Source organism: Rhamphochromis sp. 'chilingali' (assembly GCF_963969265.1).
Source record: "Rhamphochromis sp. 'chilingali' genome assembly, chromosome: 7".
Taxonomy (NCBI): domain Eukaryota; kingdom Metazoa; phylum Chordata; class Actinopteri; order Cichliformes; family Cichlidae; genus Rhamphochromis; species Rhamphochromis sp. 'chilingali'.
Genome location: NC_137934.1, coordinates 29,997,239 through 30,024,304, shown reverse-complemented (window position 1 = coordinate 30,024,304; position 27,066 = coordinate 29,997,239). Strand labels below are relative to the sequence as shown.

At 37.5% G+C, this 27,066-nt stretch overlaps 1 protein-coding gene across 2 annotated transcripts in view; it reads left to right on the top strand.

Annotated features, from left to right (window-relative positions):
* LOC308399422 (BMP/retinoic acid-inducible neural-specific protein 3-like) overlaps nucleotides 1-27,066 on the top strand; it is a 59,414-nt gene that overhangs the window by 15,986 nt on the left and 16,362 nt on the right. For both annotated transcript variants that reach the window (XM_080886685.1, XM_080886684.1), the window contains 2 exons: nucleotides 8,798-8,988; nucleotides 10,520-10,704. In XM_080886685.1, coding sequence (XP_080742811.1) covers nucleotides 8,798-8,988; nucleotides 10,520-10,704 — 376 coding nt within the window. The remainder of the gene's footprint in view (nucleotides 1-8,797; nucleotides 8,989-10,519; nucleotides 10,705-27,066) is intronic.

Genomic DNA, 27,066 nt, shown 5'->3' with positions numbered 1-27,066 from the left:
AGTCGAGTGTTGGAAACGTGTACTCGAGTATCACTTAGTTATATCAAAGGCATGAAAAATCCGAATGAACAGGAAGCAGTATGTTGCCTTGTTTATAGGACCTCTCAGCGGGTTTAATAGGATTCTCACAAATTAATGGTCTAATGTTTGTTTGATGTTGTTGGACAAACTGTTGGTGGCAATTCTGCAAAGCGTTCACAACCAGCAGCTATTAACTACATCATTACACTCACTTTCCCCGTCTTGATCTTCCTTTCTTCCCTAGTTTGTTTATCTGGTGCGTCAATGACGAAAAGAAACGGGGAGGGTGAGAGTCTGTTTTCTCCTCTCCCATCCCACTCCCACTCTCATTTCACTCTCCAACTCATTTTTTAAAGACGGCATCATAAGTAGCTCAATTAACAAAGTTGATGGGAGCCGCTATGAAGGTGTCTTTCTGGGATATGCTCATTACGCAACTGGCACGAGTAGAATTTCTTTTGATGTCACTCAAAAGAAAAGCCTCTTTGTTTGTAATTCTTAATTTCTAAAAACCATTTCCCTGTTGCTAATGATGCATGCATATTGAGAAGGATCAACGTCACATCAGATTAAATGAGGAGGGAGAAGCAAACCGCAGTAAAGGAAAAGAAAATGTGACATCGAAAGCGGCGGAGTGTCCGCGGTTTGCTCGCAAGGTTTTCTAAATGCATGTACATTTGGTTTATCTTACTGAACGGAGCATGAAGGACATTTCTCTCATTTTGCTCTATTCTCTTTAGGGAGGTCCTTGAAATAACTTTGAGTCTACATCAAGCAACTGTTTTGCACAGTGGGTTATTTTGGTATCTGGGGTAACCCAGCTACAAAACACAACAATATGTTCTTACTTAGCCTTTATTGATGAGATGCATGTGTTTGTAAATCATGATAAAATAATAATGATGAAGTGCTGCTAGCAAGTTTTTACTTCTTCTTTAAGTAATGTTTTAAATAGTGAAATGAAAATGTGTTTTCAATTTACTATTCATCAAAATTTATTAGCAGTACTATTTGTGTCTTGCCCTGTTTTCTTTTAATTGAATACATTCCTGTAGTGGCTTTAATCACTATGAATTAAAGGTCCTTTTTATGTCTTTTTTAAAAGAAATTACAGATTAATGTTGTCATGGCTATGTTCCAGGTCACAAATACAGAACTGTGCAAAAGTCTTAAGCCTCTCCTTATTTATTTGTGGTTTTGCTGGGATTCATTGCAGCAATTTATTGAAAGCAGCAAAGATCCTGTACATAGAAATACAGCACATAAGGTAAAAACAGAGTTTGCACATTTCTAACGAGTTCGAAAGTCAATATTTAGTATGACCCCCTTTATTCTTCAACATATCCTGAATGCTGTTAGGCAGGCTTTCTTTAATTTCTTTAAGTAACCTTCAGGAGTAGTTCTCCAGGCAATCGTCGTGGAGGAGTTTGGCCTCCCTCAGCCCTTTCTCTTTGTTTCCCTGAAGGAAGGAACACAGGAACAACCATTCTCCCACTGAGACCATTTGGGATATGGGTACAATTTCTGAACAGTGAACAATAGATGAACCACGATGCATCTATCATGTCCTGTGTGAGGTCTTTACTGGATTTTTTTATGTTTCATAAGGCCTTGACTCTCAGATACAGTTCATCCGCGGTAGATAGTTTTTAGACCTGTCACTTCTTGTTTTGTCCTCCAGTTGTGTAGTTTCCTCTGATATTTTAAGGACACCCTATGCCCCATGCTGAGATATGCCGCGTTTTCGGCTAATAGCTCTTTTGGAATCACTTTTGGTGCAAATATAGATATATTTATGGCTGTCATACTGCATTATTTTTGGAATTTTATAGATTCAACTAAAGAAATGGGCACAAATTATGTGTTTTTGCCACTGGCTGCCGGTAATAAAGCTCTCAAGGATAGTAATTTAAAACTGATTCTTTCCTAAGTTGTGTATTAAACACACCTCTTAATTTAGGTGTGTTATTCATGTTTGATTCATTCGTAGGTCAATACTGTTGCACAAGAATACTTTTAAAACAATACAAATCTGGTTCTTTGGAAGCAAAAGATCAAGAAATGAGGTGTGGCTCAAGACTTTTGCACAGAGCTTTACCTTATTAATGGAATGTACTGCTGCACAGATATAACAAATAAAGTGAAGATATCTACGAAATTTTCATGTTCATCCATAAAATGCCAATAGTGAACACAGGCTCTACATAATGAATCAGTTATTGCTTCCTCTTGCAACACACCTGCCATGTGAGGGCCATTTGCTCAAGCTCAGTCAAGAATTTCAGTTTCATTTCTTGCAGCAATTTGATTATTTTAGCAAGAGTGAAAAAAGTAACAAACTTAACCAATGACAAAATTGTGCAAGACAGGCTCTCATTTACCAGTGTGAACAGGATCTAATTGGCATTTGGAATACACCATCATATAAACAGTAAACATAAGCTGTATGAGAGGAAAATCATATGTGAAAGGAAAGACAAGTATATCATTAAAGAAAGGTACAGTACTGCCTGATGTCAAAGGTGAAATTAGACTTTTCTGAAGCAATCGGGAAAGAAAAGTATTTAATTAATGTCATCCCCTTTATTCCACTGGCAAATGTGCATTAATTATCATGTAGGTCAAAGTTTTCTCCAGTGTTTAAATATTGGAATTTCTTTTCTTATTTTTTTTCTTCATGAATCACAGTTTGAATCCAGAGTTTCGTAGCGCAATGATGTGGACCTAACTGCTGTAAAGTCATTACAGAGTATCTGAGTAAAACAGCAAAGAAATGAGAGATGGAGGAAAACTGTCTTTAACAGTAATTGCCTCGCTGCCGGAAAGAGTGTACGAATACAAGCAGAACACCTGCAAAGACAAGTCAAGCTTATTTTTCTTTCTTTGTGACATTTAATTGTTCTTCTGGTGGGTGGAAATGAAAATGCACTATAGCTCACTAGAATTAACTTGAAAGAGACACCAAAAGAGCCGTAGACCCGTAGAAGCTGTGAGGATTATTCATGCCAACCTAACTTACAGACACAGAATAATTTTAAATAAATTATATTATAAAAACAAACAGCCAAAGGAAAAAATAAACCCCTGTATAATAAATCTGTTTTTGCAAAATGTGCACATGTGCGTAAATGGCAGTGGTTCAGATTCAAGTGTCATTAGTCTCAGTACTGTATACAGATCAAGGGCAGAGGTTTGTGTTATTAATCAATTACATGATGCATTCACACAATGCTGATCAAGTGTGACTGTGTTGCAGTTTGTAAATGAGCCAAAGACACGTTCAGCCTAATTGATCAACATCAGCTGATGTGCATTATTCCGACTTGGTTTTGTATGATTACTGATGTATCATCACCATGATATATTTCTTATGCATTTTTTTAAATAAAATGTGTATGAGGATTTTGACTCGAGGTCTGAATCCTTAACGTAATACATTTTTAAATGATGTAGTCTTTTCTACCTGTCTTTAGGGACATGCCTTTTACTACAGTTTTATTCTAAACAGGCTGTACTGGTTTTTACAAAGACCAGAATCTCTGGGAACAAATTTGTACCTTAATATAAAAAGAAAAACTTGTGTGTATGTTGTTGTTTCTACATCTTCTTCAGTCATACACTTAGAAATGGCCTGGCAGTAATATGGTTCTTCTCTCATCTACTACTCTACTACTGGCTACTTAGAGCTTTGCTTATCTCACATCTGCACCTAGGCACAAGTAGAACATCAGCAGGTTTAAACCCAGAACTTTCGTGCTGTGAGGTGATTGTGCTAACATTGCACCACCTTGCTTGAGATTTACACGACAAATACAGAATGAAACCTGAAGCCAAAAATGACTTAGATGCATTTTAATTCACTTAAAAGAAGCAGAAAAACCTTAAAAATCTAAGAATATAATTAACATTTTACTATTTTTAAAAAATATTTCTAAACATAGACTGTCTCCTGATACTGCAGCTTAAAATCTGAAGCAGATGGTGTGATTATATATACATATACATTTCATATATAGATGTAGCATTTTTGGCACCTGAAAAGGACAGATGGATATCTTGAGGGCCAGTAATTTTCAGATTGAATAAAAACAACAAAGAGATCGAAAAAAGGAAAATCCTCCAATCCTACTGCTGCTTTAAACTGATTCACAACAAAGTACACTTTCATGTTTTTAAACTGCATATTTTTTAATGAATATTTTAAAATATTTAATTTCCTTGCAGTAATTCCCACATTAACGTACCTTGGGGGAAGATCAGAAGAAGCAGACACTCCCTTGGTGTGCTCAGTGACATAGTGAACCGACTGAAGTGTGCATTGCTTTGCTTGTTGCCATATTTCAACTGTATCAGCACGCTCGATTCATTCTGTGGTTTGTTCTATTGGACAATAAGACGCCCTCAGGCAGTCCATACTGAGTGATGTATCTGAGACATCTGGTGATGGCTCTGATCATGACCTGTGTCGCTCTCCACCTATTGGTTCACACAGCACTCCAGCTTGCTCAGAGGGGGGTGTGACAGGTAGAAGCGCAGGAAGCCCCTGCTGCACAGAGCTGTGGGTAAAATAAGCCTACCTATTATGTGTGTGTGTGTGTGTGTGTGTGTGTGTGTGTGTGTGTGTGTGTGTGTGTGTGTGTGTGTGTGTGTGTGTGTGTGTGTGTGAGATAGGGTATTCCAGTTACTCAACTCCAGTCTCACTGAGAAGAGTAAGGGGTGAAATAAACTTGCACTCTTCCATGAAATGCAAGATCTCTTTGTGCGTCTACGTGCAAAACGGTGAGATTGATTTGCAGTCTTCGTCAACAAACGTGTGCATGTGTGTGCAGACACTGTTATTCTGCAGCTTAGCTGTGACACCGTTCGAAAATGTCCATCAGCGAGCAGGATAGCGAGGCAGTGTGCCGATCACGGCACCGCTCTCCTTCTTTCTCTCTCCATTGCTCCCTCCTTCAGATGGCCCCAGCGGATGGAAAGAAACACTAATGGCCGCTCGTTATAGAGAAACACCAACATGAAACAGGACTTAATGAGCTGTTTTCTGTTTTGTATTTTTCTCAGGGGGTCATTGTTATTGGTGGAAAATTGATTGGCAGCAAGCCCGCACCCATGGGGACTATGCGATGTTCTGGGCGATAGCAAAGTTGTTGCAGCAAGGGCAGCTTTGTTCAGATGTTTGAAGCTGCAGGGTGTGTGAATGCACGTGCATTTATCTTTGCATTTTGAAGCTGGCATGTGTCTGTGGAATGTAGGGAGTATGTACTCGAGTACTCGAGAGGGAGGTGATAAATCCCAGTTTTCACTGGGTTCTTTGTAAGGACATTTCAAGCTGTGAAGAAATCTACAGCAAAAATAGTTTTTTGAATGATTGATAGATTACTTCTTATATATATCACATAAGATGGTAGCTCAGGCATGTGGAAGTTGTCAGTATTATCCTGTTATCTTTTATCTCTTGTGAAATCCTCTGAAAGATACTAAAGCTTCAGTTACAACACAGATTACATCTTCCTGAAAGAAATACCTAGCAAAGCAGTGTATAACAACAGAATGCTATTTAACCTTCAACAGAGACCTACAAAGAACAGACACTAGAGCCCGACAGATTTATCAGCAGGTCAGTATTATCATTTATTATTAGCTATTTGTCATTCTGTCAGTATCCACATTTATAAAGGCAGATAAGGAAGAGATGGGAGAAACACCCTTCAACCTTCAACCATGTGAGTGGTGCATAGTTTCCCAATCAGAGGGCACGCTACAACTTTCCTGTTGGCAACACACGTACTGGCAAGCTACAAAGATGACAATCAGCTAATCCCAGCAGAGCTGAGTAAAAAAATAACTACACTGACCATATGTTTATGTTTTATGTGCCTGAAAGAAGAAAATGATAAAGATACAGGAATATTGTTTTCAGTTTTCAGGAATATTCAAATCTCAAATTCAACTTTTATTTGCCACATACACAATCATACAGAGTACAACATGCAGTGAAATGCTTAACGCTGTGCAATTTCCGACCAGATACAAGTATAAAATAAATCAAAATTAAAAAGGTGTGAAAATCAACAGTGTGCAGATCAGCGAACAGGTACATCGAAGTACATTATTTTGTTATTAAGTGCATGTACAGTTTTGTGAATATTGGATCTAATCAACACACAAACCAGGGCATGGACACATTTGTGAAAATGACAGTTAGGGAAACATATGAAGTAGAGTTTGTAACAAAAAAAGACTGCAGTACATGACCTACATCTCAACATTGGCTTTAATATTGTGGGCAATAAAGAAGGCTTCTGCATCTCAGAATAGTAGTAAAACAATATGAAGCTTTATAAGTTAGGTCACCACTGGTAGACTGCATTTATTTGTTTGTTTGTTTATTCATATACTTATTTGTTCATTTACTAATTAAAAATCTTCTGGAGTTTATGAGTGTTTGTTTAATGACAGTGGTATATTAGTCTGGTGACCTACAGCATTTAGGTTTTCAGATATTGTCATATTGATAAAGACTTAAAATGCAATATAGTATGCAATTATGGTCCCCACTTAATTGAAGGTAAGCATGGAAACTGGTGGGCACCTTTTCAGTGGTTAAGGTTTTGTGGAAATTGTAATTTAAAATAATATATAATGCGAAAGAACTGACATGAGGTGCTGCTGTGTTAGAGCATCTTGCACAGTGAACCATTACACAATCAATTTATAAAAAGGGATAATGTTGGACACAATTAAATACTGTAGAGATGTTCTTCAGTATTCTCTGCTGAGTAACAGCAACAAATGAAAAATAAATAGTTAGCTTTTTCTCATCATTCTGGTATTTAAAAATATGTTTAAAAATAGAGTATTAGAAAAATATATAAATCAAGAATGAAAAGAGCAACCCCCCCCCCAAAAAAAAAAAAACCCTCTTGATTCTTTTGCTTTGATGTAGTTACTTATCTAAGGTGGAAAGTTTTTTGGTTTTTTTTCTTGTTTGTTTGTTTGTTTGTTTGGTTTTTGCTTTGTTTTATTATTTGCTTCGAGCCCTGTGTACAGGAGCTGCATGCAAAAAGATATTTTGTGAAAAGGGTTGGCATAATAAGCAAATGCTTCAGCCAATACCTTTTGATTAGCCTTGTCTCATGCTTTCTTGCTTTGTGGTAGATCTTTGTTCTGTTTTCACTGAGATATTTGATCAATAAAAAATCAAATCAAATCAAAATCAAAATTTCTGGTAATATTTGTTGACGATTTAAATCTTAGATGATCTGTCTGGGTTTCATGTAATATATATCTATACATACATATTTATAGGTGTAAAAGTTGACCAGGCTCTGCAGTGAATTTAAAAGTTCAAATTTAAAATGAAAACAAAAACAAAATGCTCAGTTTTTTGAACCGATGGTGTGCAACCGATGGTGTGTAACCGATGGTGTGTAACCGATGGTGTGGACTTTTGCCTCGCAAAGCCTATGCTGACTTACTTTTTGAAACTTTGGACATTATGAGTAATAACAATTGTAACAGTTTATGCATAAAAGAAGGACAAGCAATAAAGGTTCATTGTTTTAAAATTATTTCCCAGAACTTGATTTACTTTAATTAACTCCTCGTAAGTAATAAACGAATCCCTAAACATATGTTTTGGAAAAAGGCAAAAAAGACCTATCTGGAAACATTTAGATAGTTTTTGATGTCTTCCAGTGAGAACATTTAATGTTTTTGTTCCCTGATTGCTAACACTTTGGAGATATATTCAATAAAACAATATATTCATATTCTGATTGCCTACGATTAAAGCAAGGGTTTAGGTTGGGGTTGTTGCAAATGGAGAAATCAGATCTCAGAAGGTTAAAGTTCATTTGGTTTTGTAATACATCTTTGAGGAGACATGTTATGCTTGTGTTGCAGCCATTCTTTGATATAACAGGTTATATTTTACCCTAACGCCTCGAGCAAATTTCCCAAAAGCCAAGTCAACTACCCAATATGACTGAAAGGTCTTAGATTTCTCCCCTGCTAGTTTGCGGGAAGAACCTTATTTATTACCAGCTGTATTTGAATAGCACTAATCTATGCATCAAGCCACAGCACTCAGTCTGCACTTGGTAGATAAAGGCAGCTGGCATACTCCAAGGCAAGGCTGAATATCAATCGGCTACAGATGAAGCCTGTTCTCTCCAAAAGAGGTCCTAAAAGCAGCAAGACTCCACGCATGATTACAGACTGTCCAGCGACAGCTCCTCAAACAGTGACTGGAGATGTGAAAAGATTGCTCTATTATTTAAAATTGGTGGAAAAACACAATATTTTTTACACCATGGTGCAAAGCAATTCTGTGAGCCGGAGGTAGGAACAGCATGAGATCATTCATCTTTTAAAGAGTGGCACACATGATTCACTTAGAGGTTATGCATACATCACATTTTATGCCCAGCAAGGAACAGTTCTGAATATGGGCCTCATTGTGAGGAGTAAGCTGTGTCCTGCCTGCTTTAAAACGGCAAGGGACCCTATTTTCATTTCTTTGCAACTACTGTTCAGATCAATGTGGTAGATTTAGTCTTTGCATTGTGTGTCTAGAGGAAATGTCCCAAAACAGCCAAAACAGAGATTCTTCTCACATTTTGAAGGCAAAGGAAAGACTAATCAAGACCTTATTATGGAGGAGTCCATATAACATTTGGCTTCAGCTGGACTGTTTTCAAGCGAGCTTGAATGCAACATTCATGTTGTTGTTTTCCTTTGCTTACAGTGAGCATGTGTTTGTGTGAAATTGCAGGGAGTTTGGCCGATGGAAGGTGAACAGCTTGGCCCTGGAGAGACAAGAGAACAATGGCTTTTCCTTGCCTCTGGACCCCGAGTTCCTCCAGACCATTAGGCAGCTGGGCAGGAGGCCCAGTCTTAGCGCCATCACAGACAACATTATCAGGAAATACGGGACCCACTTCCTGCTCTCTGCTACACTGGGAGGTAAATAAAGAACACAGCTTGTGGTTATCTTTGCTTTTACTGACTTGTCTTAAAACGTGAATAACAAGGTGATGTTTTAGGAAGCCAGATGAACACAGCCTTTTTTACACAACAAGAAATTTTAACCCTCTGATGTCAAAGTCATCACAGGTGTCAACCATAACTCTGTCCCTACCCTAACACTAATCTTAGCCCAGTCACCACTGGTGATGACTTGGACCACAGAGAGTTAAAGAAACTTTTTCAGGATCTTTACAAGTATTTCAGCTTGAGACCCAGAGTGAATTTGACAGAGTGGGAAAAAAGCCTCATGTTTTGCTTGTCTGTTGAGACTTTGGAGCGTTTTCACTTCCCTTTCATCTTTAAAATTCTCTTCTCTACTTCAAAACCCAAATAAAAAATGCTAAAGGGACTTTCATTTTTTTATTTAGTTTCACAGTTTTATTGCTGTAACTTGTGTTCCAACTACTATTCTATTGAAAAGAACCAAGTACATATGCAGGCACAGTGTCTCTGTCTGCCTATTCTTGTTGCTTTTGACTTTAGTCTGTCAAATAAGTAAATTGCCATCAAGGGTAATCTTCAGAATAAGAGTAAACCTCTAGCAGCAGGGAGTCTGTCAGTTAAACATGTTTAATGCTCAAAAGCTTTTTGTTTTGCACACGTTCAACTACTCTAAATATTTAAGTTAATTTTGGCCAAGAATGTGGAATCATTTGTATGTTTTTTAAACGCAGATTTTCTGACTCAACATGTAAAATCTGCCTTTGAAAATGTCAGTAGATCATCTGTTTCCATAACAATAGATCTAAGTTAGCCTGAGTGCTGTAATGTGCAGCAAAGCCCCCAGCTATCTGGTGTTCAATCACCTCCCAGCTGCTCTGTTTGGCTCTTTTCATCTTTTGTCTCTTGTGCATAAACTCTGAATACCAACAGTATTCAAATAGATCGGAGAGACAATCTTGCACATTATTGGTTGCAAACAAAAGGAAAGAAAATACAGCTGCACGCCAAAGATAACACGCAGCATTACCTTTAGCCTGTGCTAGTAGTGCTCTGTAAAAATATTGTAATATATAAAGTTATGCTGGCTAACAAAAAGTATTGTGTTTTGCAACCTCTGTACAAAAAAATTTGCAATGCTGATTTTTGAACTGCACGTCCTTCAGTGCCTATGTCCAGTTTTTATTGCATCGAAGTCTTCTTAATTTCCCTGTTTGTTTGTTTCCTGGCACATTCCCACCACTTTTAGATCAGCGCAATGGTGGGGATTTTTTTTTAGCAGGATCAATTGTGGAAAACTTATGTAGCTTTTATCTGAAAAAATAATAACTAATAAGACTTCTACAAATCTCAATTTGTGCAACACAGCAATAGAGTCATCACTAAATTAGGGTGTAGTAACAAGGGCTGTTTGTTCTCTTAGCAGGTTTCCATCTTTATGAGTTTAATGTAAAGAGTATGATGATGTTCGCACGGAGGAGTCATAAATAATCAATCTGTATGTGTCACTGCGTCTGCGTTTTTGCAGGGGAAGAGTCATTAATGATATTTGTGGACAAGCGAAAGTTGAGTCGAACATCAGAAGCGAGTGAATCAAATGGCACAGCTGTGACGCTGGAAGCTCTGCACCAGCTGGCCGCCTCCTACTTCATTGACAGGGAGAGCACCCTGCACAAGCTGCACCACATCCAGATCGCCTCCACCGCCATCAAGGTAAAGTCAGCTTCTCTTTGGGCTTGAGTCACACATAATAACGGAATCAGATTATTTGCCAATCGTTTAAATGGCTCCCATTGTTATAGCATTCTATCTATGAACGCAGCCATTCATTGAGTCATTGTTCCAATTTGCTTGGATGCTGCTTCACTGGATAAACATAATTATTGTATTTTTCAAAACATAGCAAAGTGGTCTTGATTAGCCCCCTCACTAAAGAATTAATTCAATCACAGCCAGTATGGTGTATTTCAGTGGTAACCATACAATCAGCAGATTTGGCTAATTTTAACAAGTGGAGCTTGTGTCAACAATCAGTGATTGCTTTTGCTTTTTTTATTGTTTTATTTTATTCTCCAAATTTATTTAGTATGCACACGTTCAACAACTATATTTGTACCTGCATATTAAGAGCCCATTGATATGCTTTCCACTGGTTGAATAGTACGCAAATTGATAAGAGGTCATCGTGGGATTGTTACCTTTTTACATTTATTCATTCAGGTGAACTATAAAGGGAGTCCAACTACCCCATCAAATGCTGTATATGTTTTCTTTAATAATACACATTATTACAAAAAAGGTTTTTATTTCCAAACGTTACTTTCTTATTAAAAGATAGCGTCACTGATTTGGCTGTGTGTGTACTCATGATGTTGCAAGCATAATTATTCTTGCTCTCCTTTTAGAGAGTAGCTATTGGACTAAATCAAGAAAAGCCCATCCAGTAGTCAGTACTTGCCAAGTCCTAACCACTTACTACCACTTACTTTATGCAGTTTACAGTCTGTGAAAGGACCTTGATGAGCAACTGTGCACTGCTTCAAATGCAAAATAGAAATATTAAAATATTTTTAAGCCCTTAGTTGAGGGAATTAGAACTATGTAAGGACAGGGAACCTCCGTGTTAAATGACAGCTATTTTTCTTACCATTTTTAATTAATGAACCATTAGGACTAAATGCACTTAAGACCTTACCTAATGTTCTTGCCAAAAATCCACCGGCAGCCATTAGTGAGGCAACCTCTTTATTGCTTAATAGTTTTACTTACAAAACTGTTGGGCAAAATGTGTATTATAACAGTGGTTGCCAAGCTTTCATTTTATTTTATGGAATTCATTTTATAATTATTATTTTGTATACTAACATAAGCTTCCTCAGGGCTTATAAGTATAATTATTATATATAAGCCATAATAGACGTGCTCTATTATGTCAGGTTGAGTGTATTTAATATATTTATTTTTCTTCTTCTCTATAGAAGGCACAATTGTACCAGAATATTTTAGATACTTTTTTTTTCCATTTGCCTTTTTTTCCTTGAAGTATTCATTTTTTGTGATTGTAAGCCAAGCACAAATTATATTGGCTTACCGTCGTTAAATAATTAAAGAATAATCTTTAATTCTTATAAATGATTTTATTTTTTATTTAGTAACGTAGGAGACTATTCCTACAACCCTGTGTCACACCAATGATAATACATGTTAAATCTTGAATGGCTTGTAAAAATGTAATTAAAAACCCAACGACCTGGGGCTGAAAATGAAGCCACTATAAAGATTCAAATACTGTAATTCCTTAAATAATCACTTGAGGCTACTTTCAAAAGTGAGTCAATCCCCGTGGACGTCCATATTAAAATGGCTTTACAAGAGGAAAAAAATGTTTACAGTCTGTTAAAGTTTATAACCCTAATTTGAGATCCCGTCTTCCTTCTCTCACCCCAACTGGTCACAGCAGATGGCCCCGCCCCTCCCTGAGCCTGGTTCTGCTGGAAGTTTCTTCCTGTTAAAAGGGAGTTTTTCCTTCTCACTGTTGCCAAAGTGCTTGCTCATAGTGGGTCATATGATTGGTGGGTTTTTCTCTGTATGTATTATTGTAGGGTCTACCTTACAATATAAAGCGCCTTGAGGCAACTGTTGTTGTGATTTGGCGCTATATAAATAAAATTGAATTGAAAAATTGGTATAAAAAATGATAGTTTGCCTCATACTTATAATGGTAGCTAATTACTGACGCATGTAGCTGTAGCTTCTGGATATAGGCATTTTTAATACTCAAGTTTTGGTCTTCAAACTTCTACTATTTTCATATGTTACTTATTATCACTAATTAGCAATTAAGTCTGTAATACACCCATACGCATTTATAGGCAACTTGTTTACTAAGCTAGGTGGTGCTAGCTGAGAACTCAGCACTCCACCTTCTCATCCAAACATGTTACATTGGGCTCCACAAAGCCAATGTGGCATCTGTAGCACTGAATGTTGTGTTATGTGATTACATCTTTTATATATAGTCTCTGGTATTTAAAAAGTTGTTTGTAGAAAAAAATAACTCTGAAACATCAAACACAATATTTATTTTATTAAAAGAAACTATAATGTTTGAAAGCTGACAAACTGAATAATCTTCTTAATATTATTTAGCTGAGAAATTAGAAAAAAAATATCAGTTTCCTTGCAAGTATTGCATTGTTGTGTTGGCTTTGATGTGACATTTGAGTAAACATGCACATTCAATGAGCAACCAAGAGAAGACATGAAGCGAGCAATACTGTTTACTTCCCTTCTCACTTTAATGTGTGTATTCACAAGCTTACATATGAGGCGGCATTCTGAGCATATCTAGATAGGCTTATCAACCTACATCTTTTACAGCTTAATACCTCCAGGGTGTGTTCATACATCACTCTGTCAGTTGTTATCAAGCAGAATGAATTGAATAGGCTGGGTTTGTCCTTCACTTAAAATTCTCTGTTTTCAGAGGAATCTGTTACTTCACGTGGCTTTAATGTGTTTACGCCTACCTTTGGTAAACCACAGATTAGCATCTAAGAATGTGGGTAACAATAACAATGTGTAAAAACACCAGTCTGAGACACGGTCAGCTTCTTCATTCTGTTTGTCATGTGATTACACCTGCTTCTGCAGTGATAGTTTTGAGATTGGATCTGCTAAAAAACAGAGATACCTGACCTGACTAACAAATCAATGTTTGCCACTTATAGATCTTTGATGCTTTCCTGCAGTGCCACTGACTAAGAAATGAGCTTTATGTGAGAGCATGTATTGAATGTTTTGAAGATGTGTTGAGCTGAAAATGAGGAGGCAATCTAAAATTACCTGATATTATTTAAAATGAGATCACATTAGATAACAGAGGACATATAAGGAACGACGCCAAATTGAGAATTAGTACACAGTAAAATATGTGAATCAAAATAAATAGTAAAAACTATTGCAAGGTAACTTTACAAAATGATATTCATCAGTAAATGGATCTGATTGTGGTGTCATAAAATATAAGAGCGCATTACAAACCTACTGAAAAAGTACCAGTTTTACAAAAACATGTGGAAATGTAGTTGTTATAAAAATTCTGTTTAATTTAAGAATACATACAAGCCTGATGTGCAACCCAGTATCACGACAAAACATGTAAAAGGCACGCCTGTTCACCGAATCTATGTCACACTTCACTCCTCCAAAGTGTGAAAAGACACATGCAGAAGCTGCAGTAACAGCAGAAAAGCATTTAAACAGACATTATTAACACGTTTACATACATCATTTCTGACGATTAAGGGCTGAATGTGAAATGACTGAAATGTATCCTATAGGTTTTCTTGTTCACTTGCCTTTAAATATTTTATGGTAATGCAGCTTCTGCATGTGTGTCCATTACACATTTTGGCACAATATTGGGTTGTGATGTGTCCGAATTGGTGTCTTTGTAACTACTGTCTAAGACCGAAGTGAGAGCTGGTGTCTTGCAGGTTTTGGATGTGTCTTTGAATCAACACAGCTGATTTAAATGGCTAAATAACTTCTTCCATATGTCTTGAAGTTCTCCAGAGGCCTGGTAATGAACTAATCGTTTGATTCAGGTGTGTTGTCCCCAGTGTTGGGTAAGTTACTTTAAATTAGTAACTTAGTTACATTACTAGATACTTCTATCAAAAGTAACTCAGTTACTTCAAGTTACTCGTTAGTTTCAGAGTAACTAGTTACTAGGGAAAGTAACTTTGGTTTTACTCAGAATTCTCTTGTTAATGTGTTGCTTCCGTAACTGGATACCCAGCAAGATTGCCAGTCTTCTAGCTTGCTTACTTGCCACAAGTGCACTGTGCCACCTACCAATAGAAAGGAAAAAATAATGTGCACATTTCCACGAGAGAAATCTCACGCCTGATTCTATCCTAGCCTGCTTTTTACATCCAACACAAAAACTGCAGTCGTGGTGCTTTCGATTGTACTCAGAACTCGGAAATTCTGCCTTCTGAACAGGAAGATGTAGGTAACACCAGACTGCAGATGAGCTGCATACAGGGCTGGACTGGGACAAAAAAATCATCCCGGGCGTTTTGACTAGAGACCGGCCCACCATTATAGGAAAAATCATAAAGCCTTTGAATGAAAATAAACACTGTTGTGACAGTGATGTACACTGTTCTGATGGTATATATGTATCAATCTATCAATTGTTTGTTGCAAGACTCAGATAATTATTTTTTTTAAAAGTGAGACATTTTAAATGAGAATAAGAAAGTATTTCCTTGTGCCCCCCTTTCCCTTTTAATGCCCTACATGGACCCTTGGCAACACTTTGCTAGACCCGCCCCTGCACAGTTACCAGCTGTCAGCTACTTAGAAAAGGATCCTGGTGTTATTTGTCTCTCAGAAACAGTTCATAACTTCCCTTCAACTCATTCATGTCACCTAAAAGGTAAACCTGTTTCTCCATCACAGCTCTGATGATTCAGTAAGGACATCTCCTGGTTTCATCTTCATGTTTCCCTCTCACCACACAACCAAACCATATCATGACCAGCAGGTTTACAGCTGTGGCTCCAGCCAACATCAGCTGATACTAGAAATTAATATTAAATAAATTCTAACAGCAGCTGATCAAGCGTAAACGTGCTGCTGTTGTTTACCGTGACATCTGCTGGTTTCCTCTTTCTGGCGCAAAGTGGGCGATAAATAAACAAGAGAGAAAAGCCGATCAGCTGATCATTGATCAGTTTCATGATTGAAGTAGAAACAGGAGAGGGAGGGTGAGAGGATGAGAGAAGAAGAGGCAGCTGTGCAGCAAAGACACAGAATAACTTTGTGTCTTTTTCATTGTAGCTGAAACACAAACTGTTCCTTTTCACCTCAATACGAAACGCGTGATATTTTCTCTGAATACGAGACGATTCCGTTTTTTACGGGACGGTTGGCAACTCTAATAATTAACCTTATGAACAAAATAAAGTTCAACATCAGTAACATAGCACCCACCCAGCTGTATAGAAACTCCGTCATGCTAGCTAGCACGTAGTACGAAAAAGTCAGCATAACAAAAATAAACTCCACCTAAACTTGGTTCATATCTGACCCAGAGAGACTGCAGGTCATAACTTCTTACCTGAAGATCAGTTCACCTGACACTCTCGGACCAGCGGCCGCTTCGGGTCTCTCCTCTTGCCTCCCTTTTCCTTCATCCACCTGCTGACTTCCACCACTTGCTAATGTTATTGAATCTGTGGAAGCTCCGCGATAGCCACCTCACGAAGTAACGAATAACGAGCCTCTCTAAATCCCAGTAACGAATAACGCGTTCCCGGTTTTGGCATAATAACTAGTTACCGTGCTCGTTACCACAATAATAACGTAGTTACTGTAACGCGTTAGTCCCAACACTGGTTGTCCCAGGGTGAGATCTAAAACCTGCAGGACACCAGCACTTGAGGCCTGGAGTTCCCCAATCCTACACACTGAAGGTTCCAGAGTTAGTACTAGCTTATTTGTTTGGTAATTAATAATGAATTTCATAATCTTAGAAAGTGTTACCCTATCTGTGGTCGTTTGCCTTCATAAGAGCTTTTTAGATACTAACGTCCTCTGACCACAACGTTATTGGCATTTACAGCATGGACACATGTTAGGGATCAGTAGGAAAAAAGATTTACAGAATGTGCAGGTGGTAATTATGTGGTAATTTAACTATGTCCATGTCTTCAATGGAAAGGACTGCCAGACTGCAACATATAAAAAACGATGTCACTTCACAGTATTTTGTATTAAACTGCCTTTTTTTAAAAAAAATTTATGAACCGATTGTGGTGGAATCTGAATCATTGCAGCCCACTTTTTTACCTACTGAAATAATCTATTATGATAAAGACAGCCCTTTTTGAAGAAGCCAAGCATGAACAATCCAAAATTACTAGACAGGGTAAACAGGGCCTGTTCGAAAAAATAAGTAGTAATTATGTGTGCAAGTTTTGTTTTTTTTAACTGTAACTTCACAAAGTTACGAAGTCATCCACATGCATTGCTAAATGAGGCAACAGTGTTTGTAGGAAAAACCAAACCATTATTAACCCTCTTATAAAAGGAATGTTAGGTGAAGTGGATAAGCATGTAGTTAGTGTGAATAAAAACCCTTGGTGGATGGGTGATTTTAGAACTGTGACATGTCTGAAAAGATCACCATATACAAATGTTAATGGGTGTGCTGTGTCTTTACATTGAAAGTTATCACTGAGAGAGAAAGAAGCAACAGAAGTTGTCTTACTTTGTTCTCTCAAACAGTTCACAGCCTCTGTGTGGGTGCAGCTGCTGTGAGAGAGAAAGAGAGAGCAGAAGCTACATCAGCTATAGATTTTTCACTGAGTATGAAAGAGATAATTCTGGAAGACAAAGTTGCTAATTAGCACAACAATGAGGTGAACGGAAGCGTAATGATCACTGCTGAGCGTGAGCAAGATGTATTGTGCCCCAGTTGAAATTGCTGAAATTTTTCATATTAAACATCAAATTATTATCTAAATTCCTACATTGAAAACTGAATACCGTCCAAATCACAAATAAACAGCATCTATAAACTAATATTAAACAGGTTTGAGCAAACATGGTCAGGGCTTTGTTCACTTTGGAAAAAAAAAAAAATAGAACTTGACTGTCCGGTCTGTTTCCTTGTGTAGCTGCAGTAACAAAGAAAAAAAAAAGCCAAACTGCCTGCTTTTTTTCCTCAGATGCAGCCTATTCTTCATTGACTTGTCCTTAGTGATGCCCCACTACGCAGTCCATCAGAGATAAAACTGTACATTCTCTAAAGTGAATTGGCAAGAGGACGTTGAGCTGATTTGGCAGCCACCACTGAACCAAAGTGCTGCTAAAAACCCCTCTGACTGAGATGAATAGAGAAAAAGCCCTCTAGGGTACGTTTGTTTGTGAGGCATTTTCAGGTGACTGATGTAAAATATTCACAGCATCACCAGCCTTTAATTTCAAACATGGATTTTTACCTCACCCAAATGAAGACGAATGCCAAAACAAAGCTGCCTTTAAGAAGAGCATTGGTCCCCTGGTTTTAAGAGATAACATATTTAAATGGTGGAAACGCTTGGCCTGAAGGCCTGTAGGACTGAGCGAAGCAGCTCTGGAAAATAATCAAAGACGGGAAAAATGAGATAGGAGTGCAAAAAAGAAAAAAATGGCTCTGCTGTTACATAGTGTGATGAATCAGCCCTTCCATTTCAGTAATTTCCTTTGAGAGCTGCCGTCATTTGTCAAACATTTTGCGGTACGAGTTAAGGTGTCATATGCGGGTGAGTGGAAGAGATGAGACGAGGACAGAAAAGCCTTATTTAGAGGGCCTTTTAGCCCAGGATCCAAGTACACAGGAAAAGTTGCAATAGTCATCCTACTTACCTTTTATTTGCTGCACCAGCTCGTCCACATTGAAGATTCATTAAACTAAGCTTGTGAGGGGAATATCACTGACAGGAAGGAGAAGTGATAAGGATTGCTTGACCCAATCTGCTGTGCCTGCCTTAGCTGTTCAGCCATTACACTCAGTTTGTCCAAGTTAAGGAGCGCACAAATAAAGTTTGAGCATCTGAAGATTAGCAGATAACTGCTGCTGAGCAACAATTTCAGAGCACAGGGCTTCCAAAGTTTGAGGCTGTTTTGATGCGATGATAAAGAAAACCAAATGAAAAAAGACAAAGTACTTTGTCATCATGAGCATGGATGAATAATTCATTATGGACAGATCTTTTTTTTCATGGCCATTATTCAGAAAGGAAGATAAATGCTCTTCTTTTTAGCTCTTAACCATGTTCTTCACCAAATTTTAACACAAGTTCCCTTCCTTGATATGTTGTAGACGAAGAAGCTGATTATGGCAAAGCTGAAATCTGACTTTAGATGTCAAGAAGAAGCTGGGAGATCTCTTCTCCCAGCTTCCTCTTTTTCATGTGCTGTAGGTTAACAGAGGTGAGGCCCGAGGAGCTAAAACAACACAGTCAAATTTGCTCCCTCGCCCCTCTTCCACTACTTGCAGTAAAAAAGCATAGCTTAGTTTCCCTTAGTGAACATAAAAGCACATTGAGTATTAAATTGCACTTTCCCCCCGTGCCTTTTTCCCCCATTCCAAAAGCCACACAATAATCACATTCTGATGCTATTTGCTTCCTCCTCCTCTTTTTTCTTGCTTATACTTTATAAGCTTATCCCCCCCTTTGGTTGACATTAGAGTGTAAGCCAGTGCAACAAAGTGGTCTTAAACATGCACGGAAATCCTCAAAGACTGAATAAACAGGCGGAAACGTATCTCAGATGCAAATGTGGATTTGCACATCCACTACGCCGTGGTGATTAAGGGAACAGCAATTCTTGAAGGTGCAGAGAATGAGGCAATTTTGAGATGAGCGATGAATTTTTTTTTAAACATGAAACATTAATGTCATCTTGTACTTTTTTTCTCCAGCAAGCAGAAAGTGCAGCCATTCAAAGTCCATTGTTGCTCAAACATCTGACAACACAAGCTCACTAAGTGACATTTTATGCTGTTTTGTGGAATTATTCATATGAGAGATTTGCAGCAGTGATGAATGTTCATCAGTAAAATGCTCCTAACTTGTATTATAATAATATTAAAGCCACATTTTTAAATAATGAATGTGCCTCAGAGCCATCTGTATCAGTGGAACATGTTAAAGGGCTAAGTGATATTTTGCCCTGCCAAGGCTTCACACTAGTAACACACAGGCTATCATCCATTTACTTGCCTGGCAAGACACTTCATAATCTGATTCAGAGAAGACAGGTATCTTAACAGCCAACTTGTGGCGTAATTACCTTTTATCAAGGTAATTACAAATTAAATTTTATTTAATTTGTTAGCTTCAGTTCATCTACAATTAAATCAAACAAAACTGTATCTCTAATGATTTCTTGTCAGTCAGTTGTCAGAAAGAAAATATTTCTTAGTAAGTCTGTGAAAAATCAAGTGCATTCCAGTTAGGATGAACTGTTTTTTTTTAACTATATATATATATATATATATATATATATATATATATATATATATATATATATATATATATATATATATATAAATAAATATAAAAAAAATATTAAAATATTTAAAAAAATTAAGTCGTCTTAATGTTTTTTTCCTCCCATGTCCCTTGCGGGGCTCCGTATGTATGAACATATGGGTGGGTTAAAAAGTGTTTTTCCAGAATATTAAAATAAAAGCGTAAGTAATGTAAGTGCATCAAATATCTACATAAGACTGTGAGTTTGTGTTTAAATCAATAAAGTGCTGCAAAAAAAATACCTGGAGCTAAAAATTTAATTCCACTCGAGGTGTTGCAAAAAAACAAAATGTAAATTTGTTCTATGCATTTGGTTTTCTATAACTGATTTTGAGCATATTTATTATTGGAAACTGCATCAGTTTAATATCTGTGATGGAGCATAATAGAAATAAGCACTGGTGCCCTTCAGTGTTCTGATTATTAGTATTTTAGTCCCAGGCTTTTATAGTCATTATTCTCAGTCAATAAGTTTCCATTTTACTTGTCAGAGAGTGTGAAATAGAGAGATAATACTGATGTTCACACATTTTAGATAATACTTTGAAAGTATCACACTAATCAAACAGCTTCCATTTGTCATGCTTGCAGGGTCAGCGTCACAAAAGGTGATAAGGATTATATTCATTTTATTGTGGTAACATTTTGAGTGCCTTTATTGATTATACTTTTATGTTTTTTTACGTTAACAAAAAAGAGAGCTGATTTTGAGGTTGGTCAGATTTGTTTGATTTCATGTGCTTCCTGTTGAATAATCTTATTGAATTTGCTCTGTTTTCTTCTTTTCTGTTATCATGTTTATCTGGTTGCAGTGAAACAGCTTCACTGCTGCTCTACCAAATAAAACAGATTTGAACTAGAGGGAGAAATTGAGGTGTCCTTTACTCTGTGTGTACACAACCTTTCCAGTGGGAGACGTGAGATTCACCATCTATCTTCTTCCACTGTGAAAACTGAGGAAAACAAGCAGCTGTGCTGTGCTTAGTCCAGTTACGATGCCAAATCCTGGCTCTGGCTCTCACCTGCTCCAAAAGTCAAAATGGCGCACTTGTGTGTTGGGCCACTGTGCCATCTCAGAGGGGAGCAATGTTAACTTTACAAGCAGCAGTGTTTCCCCTGAACGAATGTGTGTGGCAGCAGCAGACCTACATATTTTACAGACAAGAGTGTAAGAAGAAGCTGAGGAGGATGCCTTCAGGGGTCACTGGGGAATGCCTGCTTTGCTTGACTATAGAGACAAATTAAAGGAAAAACGCAAACAAACAAGTGAGGTACCACAACAAATGTGTGGGTAAAAAAGCTCACTGAATGATAAAAATAAAATGAGTTAAAAACAGCATTTCAGATCTCAGTTTTGTTAAATGCCTGTTGGAAATTTTAGAGACTCTAAATATGAGATTATCTTTGGAAAAAGAGGTATTCATTCTTTTAGTAGACTTCCAGAGCACTCAATTTTTCTCAGTCGCTCATCCAGCTAGGTTTCAGCGTTAAACTAGAGTCTATTACATGACCAACTCAGAAAGACAGACAACCGTTCATGTTCAATCAACACCTAAAGCTAAATTAGAAGCCAAAATTAACCCAACATATACCCAGCTGGACTGTGGGTGGAAATAAGAGCACCTCTGCATAGATGCAGCTTATAGTAGCCACATAGCACTGTACTAGTAACACTTCTTTTAGAACCTCTTTAGTCAAAGTAGGATTGTTATTTCATCTCTACTAATTCATATTTGCCAGAATGTTTCTGTTCCCACACCTGCCAGCCACTTGTATAGCCTATGATTGGAGAACACAACCCTGCTCTTCCATGTCAAAGAACATGAAATTTTTTTTTTAAAGCCAGTAAAGTCAAGGGGAGAAAGAAACAAAAATGAATGGTGGAAACTTAGACTGGAAGAGGGTTGCAGAGTGGTGTGTAGCAACAAGACTGTCTGCTGGCTAAAGTATTTTAAGTAGCCCACTTATATTTGCTTGTAGGTTAACTCAAAAGGAAATAGGCAGAGCAATCTTGACGTTGGCATGGGGAAGTGTCAGGTTCACTGGCAGAGTTTTAGCTTGAGGTCAGTTAATTGTTCATGGTAAATTATGCTGAGGTTATCGTCATGGTATTCCTAGCTTTTAAACCCCTTTTTGTAGATTCGTATTCAGCAAAAATTGGACCATTGTTTTTCACCAACCAGCTCAAAAAAGGTTGATAGTTCATGTACTATGTGCAAAGCGGTAGAAAGAAGAATGTAATGTGGGAGGGAGACAGTAATTTAAATATTCAGTAATAACAACTTAATGGATCATTTTAACAGGATTTATCTATTAATTCTAGAGTGGAATATTTTCATGTGCCATATTTGCTTTAACAGTAGGTTGATTATTTTAGCCAATATATTTTTTCAGGTTTTATTATAGAAGGCATTTTTGTGGGGTTTTTTTTGTTTGTTTTTTAATTTTCATGCTCATTATATTTGTATTGTTCATTGTTGCCATCCAGAGAATACAAAAGGCTTTCATTTCAGTTATCAAATCTTTATCGGAAATCTATGGGACTTTGTTACAATGATCGTGTTATGGTGATGCCTGTTTCAGCAAAGTTTAGATCTTGATCTTTTAAAAATTGTGATTAAAAATACTTGTCTTATGAACCAATATTTTTTTAAATATGGTTTTAGGTTTAGTGAATTCTAAATGAGTACTAGGCTTGTAATAAGTTAATCAAAAGGTAAGCCTGGAGGGTATAGTGAAAAGTGTCACGTCCACAGCATGTATGAGCGTCACAAAGCGCTTATTCTACAAAAGCCTTTAAGCGCAATTAAATGTTCCATTAAATGCAGCTGTTAGTTATTCAAACATAGTCAGCACAGTTATCTTGTATACAATTATGGTGCATTAATAATTCCCCCGCCAACGGATCCGTGGCTTTTACTGATCACAGTTTAAAAAAAAAAAGTCTTGACTCCTTTAGCAAAAAACTTTTTTTTTTCATTTTTGGGTTGCTTTCTAATAGGGAAGGCTGACTGTGCACACATGCTCTGCTCCACTGGGTTCCTTTTGCAGATGGCCTCATTGCTATGCATAGAAAAGCCATCTTTAGATTTGCATTTGGTCAATTTTCCACTTTAAGTTGGACATCTGTCTGTGTTAGAAATTAATTTGTATGTCACTATATAGGCTGCTTGGATTTTAATTAATAGCATTAAGGCATCCATAACAAAAAGAAGAATGGAAGTCCATCTCTCTCCAATGCTTTACTGCTGTCTCCCTGTCCTGGAGAATGAAAATTGTGATTTTTTTAATAAGCAATAGACTATATTTTTTGTAAATTGAAAAATACTTGCTCAGTAAGGTTTTTATTTTATGGGGTATTGATACAATGTGTGCATGCATACAGCAGATATAGAGCTCCCAGCCATTATTCCTCTGCACGTCTCTTTGCACTCTGTGTTATTCATTGACCTTGTAGTTGTCAAAAGCAGATGTCAAAAGAGACAACTTTTCTGCCCACAGCGGCAAAAGTCTTCCTTTTCCTCCTGGCTGGATACCACAGTTGCCGTCATTAATCTGGCAAGGAGATGGAGTTACTTTTATTGGACTCTTGGGAATTTATTAAAAGAAGACAGCGTCATGGTTTTTGGCAATAATTCACGAGTGACAGCGACAGAGATGGATTTCCCTTCAGGTTGTCAGCTTATCTTTGGTGCCTGTGGATCCTGCATGCATGCGCTAAATTAAGCTTTTGTCAACAATGATTGAGCTGAGATTGCTCACAAACTATATAAGCTCAAAAGGACAGGAGAAATGGGTGACTGTTTTGTCAGCACAAATCTGGTGTTTTGGAGGGACTTGGATATAGTTTGCATGTTTCAAGGCTCCTTGGAATAGTTTTTTTTACACCCCTATCAAAAGTTGTTCTCTCGTTCCCCAACTTTTCTCACGCCCAAGTTTTAACACATCTTCTTCAGCAGATTTAACATTCACTCCATAAAATGGGCTTTTCGAGAAAGAATCTGTTTAGACTTCAGCGTGTCTTTATCACCACACAACCTAGTATTATGAATAACACTGCAAGCCGTTTTGTGGCTTTTTACTGCACATTTTTATAATGTTGTTATTTCACCTCCAAGAATGATGCCCTAACCCTGACGTAGAACCTAACCTTTCCATGTGTCATTTTACTGCCTTAAAGGACATACTATAACCTTAAAAAGCATTGACATGTGCCTGAAGTGATGTTCTATTTATGCAGAGTTCCACATTGGATCACATCTTGTGTAAAAATCTCTGAACTGTAACACCTCTCAGTTTGTTCAGATTTTGTGCTTAATTTAGCTGGCTTGAGACATTTATTAAGTTGTGTACTTGACTCTTTTGAGTCAAATGTAAGGTTGTAGGTCATGTAAGTTTGCTTTCGCTGCATGCTGACCTATGCCATTTTCTGGCTTTTTACGCTGAATAGCAACAGCTTCTCCCTGTTTTCACCAATTTGTATTGCAATTTTCATTATAATGGACTGAGCACATAAGAAGAAAGCCTCTGAAAAGATTTACATTCCAACTGTGGAGTGGTGCGTTACAGTGCAAATGATTAATTGAGTCAAAACCCATTTTTAAAAATAACCTTTTATTTCCAAAGGACAGAAAAGATTTTAAGCCAAAATGTCAAGACAACCTTCTTCAAATGGACGGTGAGAAAGCCAGCAGTGACTACACTCGCTTTGAATGGTCACCCTGTTCAGTGCACAAAGAGGAATACTATTAGTGTAATCACTCTGCCACACATTCTTGCACTCAGTCACTGTATTTTAAAACCAATTTCTCTTCAACGCACCTTAATGCATCAATTTATGATTAACAGCAAGGAATGGCCTAATGGTGCTAGAAAATTGAAGCAGTCGCTGTATAAATTGTTTGCTTTTTGTCTTGCTCTCTTTTTCTTATGATATTCAGTGAAGCATTCATTAAATTACAACATTTTAATTTAGAGTGACAAAGAAATGGAGAATTTGTTGTAAAGTAGAGAATAAGCAGAGTTTTAATAGATCACCCAACCGGTAATAGAAATAAACACATTCAGCTCGAGTGGAGCTGTGGATCAGTTATCTGCCTAAATGACTTCAAAAGCTTCATTTGTCCCAGAGAGTCATTTCCTCCTGACACACAGGAGGAGATTAATGAAGAAACAGGGCAAAGACAGGTTCACCCGACTTGTTCATACAAGCAAGCAACAGATGCAGCGCAAGAAACATTATCTAATCTTCTACACTCTGTTAGATTTGTTGTCATTTATTTCTTGGTTCTAGTTTTCCTAAATGCTGCATTAGCATCGCACATTCATCAGTTTCACATCTGTTATAGAATCAGCTTTGCTTTTTCTTTTTTTCCCCCCATACCGCCGATTTGATGCGATAAGCGAAAAGCTTCGAGTACAAATAACAGGTGCTGTTTTTGTGAATTTACCAAGGAAACTGTAAGATCACTTGAGTTGGGTCTGCAGCTCGGACAAAAGCATGCGGTGATGATTACAACACATACTGTTTATTCAAACAAACAGGAGATTTCAGAAAATCTGGACAATACTTACACACAGGACTCACTGTTTAACATTGTGTGAAAACCAATAGTGACTGCATGCAGCACATTTGTCATGCACACATCTCTTCTCCAATAGACGCTCGATTTTCGAGGAAAAGCCTGCACATACTTGTCTATATGTTAGTGAATTTTCATAGCTTTTTCCTTTCCTACTCCCACTTGCTTGGACCTTTTCTGTTGAGTCAATTAACCTGACTTGGAGCAGGTGTGTAAAACAAACTCCTCCAGCTGGCGCTTCCCACGCTCACAATTCATGAACATATCTTGTTTCCAGTGATGTTTGTCTGCCGTAGCTTTTTAATATTAACTTCACTTGAATTTCTTGCACTAGCTTTTTGTAATCTTTATAACTGTGGGACATTGTCAGATATGCGAAAATAACATAACAGATTGTCAGATGTACAGAAATAATAATCGCATAATGAAGCATGGCATGTGGGTAAGGCTGCCGTTTCCTCTATAAACGAGCTGGTAAATGACCTGCTGTCCGTGCCAAATCAACAACTTCTGCCAACTTGTTTGGCGTCTCGCTTCATGTCACTGAACTGTTTCCATGACTTATCTAAGAGTTCTCTCAGGGAAAGAGAAACTTGTGCAAACCGAGTCTGTTACTTCCCTCAAGCTGCAGTAATGTAATCTCCTCAAACTGTCAGTAGCCTGCTCGAGTTGTAATTTATTCTTTCATCAAGACTTTACACCTCCCACACAGCCACATCAATTTCCTCTGGGTAAAGTTTTTCGTTGTGAAGCCTGCCCCACTCTCTTCTCTCAGTCACCAAATTGTCAGACTACCATCACAGCCAACTGCGCGGGTTTCGAGCGACTGAAAAATGGGGTGCTTGATTGCTCATGATTGAAGCAAACACACCCACTGCCAGAAGTATAGTTATGTTTTCTGCACCTCCACAGGTGGACTAAAAGTTGCCAAAAATAAGCTTGTTACACTGTGTTAATCTCACATTATATACCTATGACCAAGTATTGTCTTGTGTGTCACTGATTTTAAAAGAAACCTAAATAAGAATAACTAGTTTGATTAACGTTTCAGTGGTTTACGGTTTCCATGTTTCTGTTTCTTCTTTGTGTTATCTGTTTGCCTCAAAGACAGAAAATTTAGAAACACCACACAGCTCGAAAGCTGTTTGTCACCACAGAAAACATCGAAAACAAGGGATTTGCCGTGACATGCCACTGGGTTTTGAGCACTAATGACTAAAATAATTAATGATTTTAGATATAGACAAATGCTAAATTAGTGGAAAATCTAGATGGTTCAGCCAAACAAGCAAGCAGCAATATCTTTGGAAAAGATTATGGCTCTCACCCTGGTTAGTTTTCCAAAATTGTGCAGATTTTGTACAAATTCAGTGCTTTTTCCCAGGTTGTACGGTAGT